The 12,661-nt window shown below is 41.4% G+C and overlaps 1 protein-coding gene across 1 annotated transcript in view; it reads right to left on the bottom strand.

The window, feature by feature from the left end:
* Positions 1-11,215, bottom strand: part of GPC5 (glypican 5) — a gene marked incomplete at both ends in the record, with an annotated part of 1,323,734 nt that extends 1,312,519 nt beyond the window's left edge. The window contains one exon of the mRNA XM_082602216.1: positions 11,050-11,215. Within this exon, the coding sequence (XP_082458342.1) occupies positions 11,050-11,215 (166 nt within the window). The remainder of the gene's footprint in view (positions 1-11,049) is intronic.
* Between the last annotated feature and the right edge of the window lie 1,446 nt (positions 11,216-12,661).

Genomic DNA, 12,661 nt, shown 5'->3' with positions numbered 1-12,661 from the left:
ATGTTTCTGTGAGGAGAGGATCAATACTTTGAGAGTGAGTGATGGGAGAAAATTATCCGAAAGCTTAGGAGTTTATTAGCAGGAAGAAAAAGGATCTCTACTTTGCCTGCTCTTTGATTTCATATAAAGAATTTTTTAAATGTATCTAAGAACTACATTTCTAGTATTGATAGAATTAACTGATTATATTATTGTTTACAAAGCTTTTACACCATACCATGTGGTCCTCATAAGCCACTGAAAGGGAAAAGGAACAGTCTATATACTATCCCTGTGAAGAAAGAAAAACGTTTTCTGAGAGGATGAGTTATCTGCTGAAGGTCACATAGCTAATAAGTGATGTAGTCAAGACCAAGCTATTTCAGAACGAAATTCATTGGTATTCACTAAAATATGTGACCATAATATGGGACAAATTGTAAGTTAAAATGTCTCATTTCCCATTTATTTATCCCATGACAACTTTTCAATGCTCTGTCATACTTAGCATTTTTCCTGTTTTCTATGTAAGATATGTCCAAAGATAAATTAAATATTAACTATTTAACAACTTCAAGCTTATCTGTGACCCTAAACTTAGAAAGGTAAAAAGCAACATTTAGTTTTGTTTTGCAACTAAAGCTCTTAACTATTCAAATCCAGACCCACATATCTTCTTCACCTGATAAATAAAGAGGACTCTGAAGAATTCATGGATTCCTCAGCTTTTTGACTCTTTCAATGTTATTCCTATTTCCTTTACCTTTTAAGTTAATCAAAAAATCTTTTTTTAAAAAATGACTTTTCCCCCCCAGAGTAAAATGTATTCCAAGCCTGGTGAAGAACAGACTATTAATCTCTTCACTTTATTGACCTACTTCAGTTTCAGCTCATTAAACACAGGCATTTTCAATGATCAAAAGAAAATGAACCAAACGTAACTTGGCATAACCTTACCAAATAAGAGAGTTGTTCAAAAAGCAAATAAATCTGAACAGGTAATTTAATACTGACAATCTTCCATTTAAAGAGTATATATGCTATGAACAAGGACATGCAGAAATAATTTCTACGTTCATTTGATCAGTGAAGTCACACTCTTGATATGCTTTTTATCCAACTCTCTTCTCAGTTCTTAGCCTCTCCCAAAATGAATACTATACTGAAGGAATTATGAACTAACGTCCCCTCAAACTATAAGACAAGGAAAAACAAAAGACTATGAGCTCTAAAAAGAGAGCTGCCAAAGATTATTTCATTATATTGCCATACAGAATTATAAAAACTAAAGTAAATCTAATTATCGGAGCACAGGAGAGGAAAACCAGTAATTCAAACCCATTATCCTAAAAAGAATAATAAGCAATTTAAATTAGGAAACAAGAAATGCTCACTAGCTTTTAAAAATGACTGTATTTGAAAGATATTTAAGTTACTAGCTGAACCATACCAGAATATGCATGTCTCATTAGCACTGACTTAAGTAATCCTTTACTTAGGTAAAATTTCCTAAAACCAATTCTAAGATATCCTAAAAAAATAACCAATCACAATTCACACAGGAAAAGAAAGTTTTTTCTAAGATATCACTGAAAAGAAGTCTTAAAGGCTAGGTGAGTAGTTCTAAAATTGGAATTGTTGTAAATACTTTAGAGACAAATTATACCTGCTACCATATATCATGTTTTGTGATTTAACAGCAGTTATTTTCTTGCTTCCTCTGAAAGATTGTGGCCTCTCTACTTGGTCACATGGAATCTAGACCCCAAGTCAGTGTCCTTTAACAAACAATCTTCCCAGCTCAGGAACAATTCCATAGATAAGTGATTTGTACTTTTTCCCAACATGGAATTAATCAGGGTAGGAGATGGAAAAACCAAATCATCTTCCAGTTCCTTACTATTAATTTTCTCATGGAAAGAAACAATTTTGCAAAACATATATTCAAATAAAACACAAACCGACCAGCCCACAGCCAAGTGTAAATTATAGTTGGTCACCTTTATTTTTCTCCATTCTTCCACTAATAGATCAATTAATGTTCTAAGGCAGATCAGTCCCACTGCCTACATGGTAATAACAACTGCAAATGAATCCTTAAATGTTAAATAATCTTCCTTCCCTTGCAAGACATTTGAGGAAACTTTCTTTCAGACATTGGTTTGGCAATTAATTTACTCCATTTCAAAAATGTTAGCTAAGATAGATAAAAATTTCTTTAAACTTAAACTTAAAAGCATTAGGTCCCTTTATAAAATTTGTGGCAGTTACATAAGAAGATATTAACTCCACAAAAACAATTTATTCAACAACACAACTAAGCCCAGATCAGAATATATTTTTTAAAACTTCACCATCTACATTTCTCATTCTATTAATATCAGGCATAAAAAACATAATTAAACACAATAAATTGAGCCTGTTGGGTAACTATGAATATAAGATTAATTCTAAAAATCAAAATTGATTTATTAAGTTTGGCCTCATCACAGAACAAAAAGATAAATCAATCACAGTTCCTGCTCTCAAGTAGCCTATAGTCTAGCAGAAGGAAAGAAACACATTTAAAATCATTATTGCTACTTTTGAGTCCCGACCTTATATTAGAAATAATTAAATACTGATCTGTATGTGGTGAGTGAGGATTTCAGGGCTGGTCGAGGAAAAGACAGAACCTGGGGCTTCCCTGGTGGCACAGTCCGCCTGCCGATGCAGGGGACACGGGTTCGTGCCCCGGTCTGGGAGGATCCCACATGCCGCGGAGCGGCTGGGCCCGTGAGCCATGGCCGCTGAGCCTGCGCGTCCGGAGCCTGTGCTCTGCAACGGGAGAGGCCACAACAGTGAGAGGCCCGCGGACCGCAAAAAAAAAAAAAAAAAAGACAGGACCTCATGATGGCAATAGTATGCAATGAGCTTTATTTGGGTGCCGCTTTGACAGGTTGCATGAGAGGGGATGTCCCTCACAGCAGGAGACCTGCCAAGACATTGGTGCGGGACCACCACCCAGAAGAGGAAGAAAACAAGGGAAATCCCAGGAGAGAGGGATATTGGAGAGGGGGCCCCCGTGTCTAGGTGATATTGCTTAGCAGCCAGATGGGAAGTCTCTGAGTCAAAGAGCTCCAAAGGGCAGCAGTAACTTGGGGTCTTTTACTGCACCAGAGTTCATTTTATCTATATGGCTAGCAGATAAGTTCAGCTTTGTGGGGTTTGCAAAGCAGGCAGGCTCTAAACGACTCAAAATATGTTTACTTGAGCTATATTTAAAGCAATTGGAACTGTAAAAATTTGAGCTTGGCACCGGTGGACTTTGGGCTAATGGTCCCAACCGGCTGTGAAGAAGTAAAAGACATAGGGGCCAATTTTTAACTCATTTTTATAACACCATAAAACATTAAAAAATATCATTGTATCAACAGAATCTTGGGTGTTCAATACCTGTGGACTGACTTCTAAAGTCTAACTTAAGAATCAGAGAGGTTCAAAAGGTGAAATAAGAGGCTCCTTAAAGCTTTACTAAAGTATTCAACAAACATTTCAACTCCTATTTTGTGTCAGCCACTGTTCTGGGCACCAGATATTCTACAGTGAACAAGGTACACAGCTGGACTGGCTACAGAATTTGCAGGGCCCAATGCAAAAAGGAAGCACAGGACCCTTTTTCAAACTTCAAGATGGTAACAGCAGGACATTAAACCAAGCACAGGGCCCTTCTGGGTGTGGGACCCTGTGTGACTGTGTACGTTTCATATCCATGAAACCAGTCTCGGTAGACATGTCCTCTATCCTCAACATGCACACAATCTAGTGGTGAAAAATCAACAGTAAAAAGAAAAGAAATATGGCACCATGAAAAGTGCCATGAAAGAAACAGGGTTCAGTGAACCTTGAGAAAGGCTTCCCTGAGGAGCTGACATTTAAGCTGAGACCTGAGGCTTGCAAGCCAGCCAGCTATATAATGTGTGTATGTGAAGGACCCATAGGTTGGACATTTATGCTAGTGGTTTTCAGTCAGGACGATTTTGCCTCTCCTGGGTCATTTGGCAATGTCTAGAGACATCTGTTATCAGAACTGGGTGGGGGGGGAGGTATTGTTACTGGCATCCAGGGGACTAAAGGTCAGGGAAGCTTCTAAACACCTTACAATACACAGGACAGCACTCGCCGCCCCTGCCAACAACAAAGAATTATCCAGCCCCACAGGTCAGTGGTGCTGACACTGAAAAACCCAGAAGCAGAATGAATGTAGATAAGGTGACTGCAAAGCTGTGAGTGGGGTGAGAGTTTGGCACATTTGCCTTTTATGTCCTTAGCCATGTGACTTTATGGTAGCAAATATTAGAAACCTATATTTCCAACAACAGTAGAGAATCAATTAATGGTACAGTGATTCAGTAGAATCTTAGTCACTAAAAAAAATACATATTTAGAAGGATGTTTATGATTGGAAAAGGCATGTTACAAAGAAAGAAAAAGTGATTCTACATTCTTTCAAAAAATATTTATGTGCTGAGCAGAGGATTCATGAGGGTGTTGAAAAGATAATTCAAAGGGTTATTGGTAGTTATTTCTGGATGGTAAAATTATTTATGCTTTCTTTGTACTTTTCAGTATTTTAAATTTTCAAGAGAAATGTAGACTCTCATAAAATCATGAAAGTACAAAATCTCATTTTCTTTCTGAAAAAGTGTATTATACATTCAACTTACATGGCAGCCATATGTGAACCTGATAAGGCTAATCAAAAACTGTGAGGGCTTCCCTGGTGGCGCAGTGGTTGAGAGTTCGCCTGCCGATGCAGGGGACGCGGGTTCGTGCCCCGGTCCGGGAAGATCCCACACGCCGTGGAGCAGCTGGGCTCGTGAGCCATGGCCGCTGAGCCTGTGCGTCCGGAGCCTGTGCCCCGCAACGAGAGAGGCCCGCGTACCGCAAAAAAAAAAAAAAAAAAAAAATGTGATATTTGTTGTGATTCACAGAAGAATGACTAATCATTTTAGGATGATTTTAGCAGTATCACTTGGTAAAATTTGAAATTTCTAAAGCTGAAAAGTAGAAGAATTGAGGGCACAATTGGTGGTATCTTGTCTTCTAAAGGTCAGGCTTTTGTAAAAGAAAGGTAGATATGGAAAATGGCTACTCTCTATTAAAATGAATCGTTCATGTTAGTTAACGGAGTAGATAGGGTACCACGTTCACAATCTATTTCAACAAAGTATATGAATGAAGTCTCTCATGACTCCATTTTAACAAAATGAATTTGTGGTTTCTTGAACAGTTATATCAAGAGGCCATTGATTTATAAGTCATGTCTGTTTACAAGTAGTACCTGGTTGTTGAAATGTTACTCTTGGTCTTATACCAATTAATGATAAAAGAAATGTTATAGACCAGGAAGGTGTTCTTATCAGACAAGCCAAATTCCATATTCTAGAAAGTCCCAGCAAGCTGGAAACATGGTTGGGGGAAGTATAAAATAATTATAAAGTGCTATTCTTAAGTTTCCTAAATTGCACCCCTCCTTAAAGCCGATTATACAAATACAGGATGTTGGACACTTGGCAAAAAGGAACTTAAATTTGGGGATGGAGAGAGGACAGGGACACACACAACATTTACATTTGTTAGTAAACTGACCATGAGGGAATAGGATGTGATTTGTACAATTCAGGCCCTGATGGAGAGTCATACTCTATGGCCCAAAAGTAGAAAATCATACTCGCTTCCCCATTATGAAGCTTCACTAAAAGTCTGGCTAAAAATGAAACACATCATTTTCTTAGACATCGAAGCACACGGCAGATTTTCCAGAGGAGAAAGTGACAAGTTTCCCTGACACTGGAACTAAGGCTTGATGTTTACAACTCAACGGAGACAACATGCTCAGAATAAGAAAACAATGATGAGGCAAAGCCACTTGAGACCTGTGATGCAGCAGGATAGCCACGAGGACTCTCTACAACCACAAAAGTAACTAAACATCCCCGTCTTTTGATCAGCAAGAGTGACTACTGCTTCTTCATTAAAGAAAACTCCCCCCATCTTAATCTTCCTGACACCTAAGTAAGTTATGAAGATGCTCAATTCCTGAATTGCCCTGCTTCCTTAAACCCTTGGAATCACCCAGCACAAAGCCGAATCCTATAAAAAGCCCCTTTCAACGGCCTCTAACCAAGGCACCCACAGTTCCTGAGCTGTGCGATCTCCCTTGCTGCAGAGAGTCAGGCCTAGTTTGTTTGACTATCATCCTGTTTCTGGTGGTTCCTGGCTGGTGGACTTCAACCCAAGACAAGCCTGTTATTACTAATCTGCCCAACATCAGCCTGTGGGTCCCTTTTATGGTTTGGATCACCATAACCATGCTGCCCAAGCAGCAAAAAGGGTTAGTTCATGAGAAACAAGAGTCCCAAATTGAGATTACTGTCAGTAGTGACTATGGCCACCAGCCAGCTAATGATGTGACTCCCTAAGCCATCTCCTACACACCCCTTCACCTCCCTGAATATAGACAGCAGGATGGTGATGGAACCAGTGGCTACGGGTGCTTCAGGTAGCAGTGCTGCAGTGCAGCTTGGTTTCTTTCTTAGAGTTCCCCTTAGTCCACAAAAAACCAGAATATTCACCATAACCTAAGAAATACCATTTCAGATAGGTTTCTTTCTTATAGTTTCCATTAGTTCACAAAAAGAAACAAAACATTCACCATAATCTAAACCATTTCAGATTTTCCATTAGCTCATGAAAAGAAACAAAATGTTCACCATGACCTAATAAGTATCATTTTAGATAGAAACCTATTTCCCAATTTTATTTTATTTTATTTTTTTTTTTATTTTTTTTTTTTTTTGCTGTACGCGGGCCTCTCACTGTTGTGGCCTCGCCCGTTGCGGAGCACAGGCTCCGGACGCGCAGGCCCAGCGGCCATGGCTCACGGGCCCAGCCGCTCCGCGGCACATGGGATCCTCCCAGACCGGGGCACGAACCCGCATCCCCTGCATCGGCAGGCGGACTCTCAACCACTGCGCCACCAGGGAGGCCCTATTTCCCAATTTTAAAAACAATCATCTGTGACTTTTAAAAAACTAGTTATTATAAAACACATTCTGATTTATAGAGATCCAAAACTAAAATTTCACCCTTAAAGGTCAAGTTCAGTTACAATCAAGACACTAAAATAAAAAACTGTGGGCTTCCCTGGTGGCGCAGTGGTTGAGAGTCCTCCTGCCGATGCAGGGGACACGGGTTCGTGCCCCGGTCCGGGAAGATCCCACATGCCGCGGAGCGGCTGGGCCCGTGAGCCATGGCTACTGAACCTGAGCGTCCAGAGCCTGTGCTCCGCAACGGGAGAGGCCACAACGGTGAGAAGCCCACGTACAGAAAAAAAATAATAAAATTTATAAATAAATAAATAAATAAAAAATAAAAAACTGTAATAACAGCAATGCATTTTTTGAGCACTTACTATGTATCTAGATTTGTGCTATTTTACATACATGTATTATTGCATTTCATCTACGCAACATGCCTTTGAGAACTAACATCCCCATTTTACAGATGAGAAAATGGAGGTTCAAAGAGGACAACTGATTAACCTCGGTCACAGAGCTACAGGTGCCAGGACCAGGTTTTGAACCCAAATGTCTATAATTCCAAACTCCAAGGTCACCAAGTAGATTGTTTCTCTTGGGTATCAGTATAAAACAACACTGCCCTTGAAGCCAATATAAGACTGGATTATAATGAAAGCAGTTTAAAAAAAAAAAAAAAAAAGAACTATAGCGCACTACTTAAAGTGTCCTGTAGTATTAGAATTTAACTTTGCCACATCAAGTTTATTTTTATTATACCATTTTCAGCCAAAGCTACCAAGAAAAAGTTATCTTTCACACGCTACTCTCTGTATCAAGCAACATCCACACTTTAAAAACTAGTTGGTATATAAAATCTGAAGGTAGCCTTGGATTTTTATAAGCTTCTCCTTTCTGAATTAAATTCTTTAAAAAAAAAAAAGGAAATAATGCATGTGTGAACAATGCCTGTGTGAAGAGAATTTCAATGGGAAAGCATTATCCCTTCTCCCCAATAAAAAAAATAAAAATAAAAGGACCTTTTAAAAGACATTTTCACTAACAGTTCTTTTCTGGATGAAATAAACAAGAGCAAAGGGCACCTTGACTACTACCTAGGAAATAAAATCAGAACACAGGGAAATCTGTAATTCTAATCACATTTACACCTTCTCTCCTTTTTTACATTTCTCATCCAAACATCCTTAGGAGCTCAATAGGCTTAAAAGAATTGGAGCAGGGTAGAGAACAAAGGTGAGGGGAATCTGAGAAACAGCTTAAATGGCTGTTCTCACCATTTTAGTAATTTCGAATTGGGTAACATAGTTTTCAGGATATGTAAAAGTCACAAATATAGAATGAAACTGTAAAAAGTTATTCTACCTGCTTATATTTTAAAAGTGGTATTTTGGCCAGGCATCTCAGGAATTAACTGCTTGTGGACAAGAAATGCAAGAAAGCACTAAAAAAATTAACTTTCAAGGAAAACAAATACCAAATTTAAATGTATTAGCTTTAGTCAATGAAAGCCTATGTGCTAAATACATACACCTGCTAAAAAGAATATTAATATTTGTATTCTTATGTGAGAATGACTACTTAGATATTAACTATGTTCTCTCTTGAGACTGAGGATAATTTTAGAAAATAAGATTCAACTACTATACTCAATCAAGCTAAATATTATAGATCACATATAAATACAAAAATAAAGAAAAGCATTTATGAACCATGTGGTATGTGTGGTTTACTCAAATGGGGAATGAAAGTTTTTTTAGTGGAAGGAAAAGAGACGTCTATGTTAAAAAAAAAAAAACAGTTTAATATTCATTTAATTATTCAAATAAAAAATGACCAACAATAGAGGAATGATAAAAATTCAGAATTATATCAAATTCAGATGTGAGTGCCTGTCCAAAGAAACAGTTTAATATTCATTTAATTATTCAAATAAAAAATGACCAACAATAGAGAAACAATAAAAATTCAGAATTATATCAAATTCAGATGTAAGTGCCTGTTACTGGGTGATTCTGATTCACAATAATACTTTCACGTGACTTTTTCTTAATGCAAATATCAAAAGAATTCAGCACTTCTTTTCACCAGCACCACTGACGTCCCTAAGAGTGCAGCCCTGCACGGCCCCTTGAGGAGGTGCTGCTAGGAGTCCCCCATCGCCCTTAAGCCACAGATAAAGAAAGGTACTAGCAATGGGGAAACAATCCAGAATGCCTTAGAAAAGAAGGTGCCTGCCATCCTGGCTCTTTTTTGTGTGTCATGTATATCAAACACAAATAAGTACAACCATTTCCTTCCCTGTAGGACAGAGTTTCAGTTTCAGTAAAATGTTATGCCAGTGACTGATACGCTGCAAAGTTCCTCTTCAAAAGAGATGAAACACACACAAGGTTCTAGAAATGTAATACCTTCTAGTCACTGTATTACATTTAGCAGGTACCAGATATACTGAGATATGAGATGGGTGGTGAAATCAAGGCCTTACTGTCAACGTTTACTGAACGTATCAGCCAAAATTATGGGATCTGGGGGGCAAAATCTATGGTTCAGGTGAGGATTTCACAGCTCAATGCCCTCACCAAGTCCCCTGCCCCAACACACACACTCATTTTAGTTGCATTAGCTACTGACAAGTGAGGGTTTGGTTTTTTTTTTTTTTAATGAAATGAATGCACCGAAATAAGAGCAGGTTTACAAGGGGGTGGCATCGTTTGAGAACAGAACTGCCCTCAGCTGAGAATATCCAACTATGTTGTTTCAAGTAGTATAGAAAAAGTGCCTAGTACCGAATAGGTATTCAAATAAATATGTGTGTTTGTTTATAAGACTAGTCTTGTAAACTAAAATGGTTTCGGTGGGCTCAGATGGCCAGATTTTCCTTGTGGGATGACTCCAGAACTGAGTTGACAACCAGCAAAGAAATCAAGCGAAGAGCTACAGCTCCATAGTGCTAAGAGCAAGCCCCCTCACCATACAAACTCTGAGGATGGATTTTAGACCCAAGCATCCTCCACAAGTTCTTCGTCCAACCAATAAGCTCACAACATTTGTCAATGTGTTGACCTCGTAATTAGGTGCATTGCTCCAGTAAGATCGATCTTAGCTCCAGACACCTGCTGTCCCCTTTGACAACTAAGACCTATTCTTCCAGACCGAATGTAAACTGGAAATCCCGCCCGCAGAAGGAAATTTGCGCGGAGGGGCCACGGAGCACAGGGTAAAGGTGCAGGCACACGCGCTTACGAGAAGCAGAATCTACGCTGGCCACACTTACTGTATTCTTTCCCTTTCAATCTCTGGAAGATCTCATCCATGTCAAGTGGCTCCCCCATGCATTCTGTTTGATCGCCTGTTGCCGGCACATCTTTCAGGCGTTGCATCTACCCAGTGGTTCCGAGAGACACGCTGGGTAGTTTAGGTTCCTGCAAGGCGGGCTTGATGCCCGGGCGCGGAGGGGCAGCTAAGGGTCACACCAGGGAGGGCGAGTCTTAATGACAGAGGAGACCGGCCGCCCTAGTCAGTGCCCCATTCTCCAGCAAAGGAGGATAAGGCAGCTTTGTGTTTTTACTATCAAACTTACAGCGACCAACCCAACTCCGTCCACCGTACGAGAAAGCAGCCAACCGAAGCCCCCCGGCGGGGAACTGGGGAAGTTCCCACGCGGAACAGAAACGCAGTCAGGCCGCGCTGTCCCCCGCTGGCAGGTTTACCGGCCCCTTCCAGCGCATCCGCCGAGACTAAGGGAGCCTGGCGGGAAGCAAACGCCCAGACCCCGGCTCAGCCGCAGGCAGAGTCAGGGAGTCCCCGGAGCTGCGCTCGGGATGTTCACGCCGCGCTTCCCCAGAGGCCTCCCCAGGGTTCACCTTGCGCGGCCCGAGGGCCTCAAAGGTCATCTTCCCACGAAGAGCCATTCTGACAACCTGGGGAGCGCAGGGCCGGCGCTCCGGACGCCTCAGCCCGCGCCCAGACGCACAGCTCCGCGCCTTACCTGCCCGCGGCGAATCCTGCAACCCCTTGACAGGTCCCACCAGGCGCCACTGGAAAAGTTTCCGAACTTCTTCGCAGCTCTGCAAGCCCTCGCTTCGGGTAGACCCAACGAGAGCCAGAAGGAGGAGACAGCGACAGCCCACGCGCCAGGTCTGTGCGTCCATCATCGGTGTCCTGGTCACTCCTTCCCCCGCCGTGGACCCCACTCTCCCCGCGCGCCTTGCGCTGCAGGCGCTGGAAAAGGCTCGGCGGTCGAGGTTCCCAAGAGGTACGTTCTATCGGTGAGCTAGGACGCCGGCTTCACCTGCGGGCACTTGGCTTTCTCCGGAGGTGCCCCAAGACTGAGACACCGGAGTTCTCGGGCAGAGCGCCGCCAGGTCTCCCTCTGCAGCGGGGCGAGGTGGCGCCGCGCGAGCGAGGAAACGTCTGGAGTCGCACGGAGCCCGCGAGTATCTGGCTTGGGCCACCGCCGCGGTCGCCGGGGGCTCGGCTGGAAGCCGCAGACCTGGGACGCGCCGCCAGTCGAGCTCCGCGGACAGGCCCCGCCCCCGCCCCGTGGTCAGGCCACGCCCCCCGCGTGCCGACCGGGGCCTCACAGGTGGAGCCTGTCAAAGGTGGTACACGCTGGAGAGACAGCAGAGAGGCGCTGCGTGGAGCCAGGAAACAGCTAAAACGGAACCCGACCTCGCTCTCCCGATCCATTCCGAGGAACTGCAGTCTGATGAAAAGAAGAGCGAATGTACGAAGAGGCTTAGAGAAGACAAGAGCTGAGAAACACCAACTGGGAATACTTCCATATAAATACTTCCGTATAAATCAAGGTCCTCAATGCGTAGGAATTTGTATTCAAATTGCATGAAATGGGATCTGGGCACAATACAAAAGGCAAAAAACTATTTATAGTTAAAGATCTCAATTGAGAGGCTTGATAGCACTTAGGTTTTAAAAGAGTGTACATGAGACGTTATTTTTTTTTAATTGCTGTATGTTTGCTGCTTTGGAACTTTTTTTGTAACATTACGATTTTCTGAAAAAATTTAGAAGTCATAAAAATTACATTCAAACCTTATAACGTTCTTATTTTCACAGTAAAGTCCAGTTTATTCTCTTATTACCCTTTAGCATCATATTTTGCTTCAGTACTTTGTATCTATAAGGGCCCTTCTGAGCTTTACCACTTCTGGAATTTCTTTAAAACATTTCTCAAAGAACTACTAGGGTAAAAGTGCTCAGGGGAGTTTCTCACAAGGAAGATAGAAAAATGAAGACTTTAAGTGATTTTAAAATGACAAAGGAATTTTGTCAATTTACAAAAGGACTGCATTAGAAATCATAAGCCAAAGGGCCAGATGTATTTTTGAAATATGACTGACTTAACACTAAGACTGTGAATGACAAGAGTGTTTCATCATCTACAGGCACCTGAAGACAGTCCTCCTCCAGTAAAACAAAACTACTTAAAAGCATCGGGCCAGGGAGAAAGAATCTCAGAGATTACTTGGTCCAATTCATTTACGTGGAATCTCTAAAACAATTTGTCTTACAAGGATAAAATCACAAACACCACTGAGAATGATTGATGGTTCAGTAAAAACTAATCAACTAAGAAATAC

The sequence above is a fragment of the Mesoplodon mirus genome, assembly GCF_964341445.2.
Source record: "Mesoplodon mirus genome assembly, chromosome: 17".
NCBI lineage: Eukaryota > Metazoa > Chordata > Mammalia > Artiodactyla > Ziphiidae > Mesoplodon > Mesoplodon mirus.
Note: the sequence above shows the minus strand (reverse complement) of the source record. Positions and strands in the feature narration are given on the sequence as shown.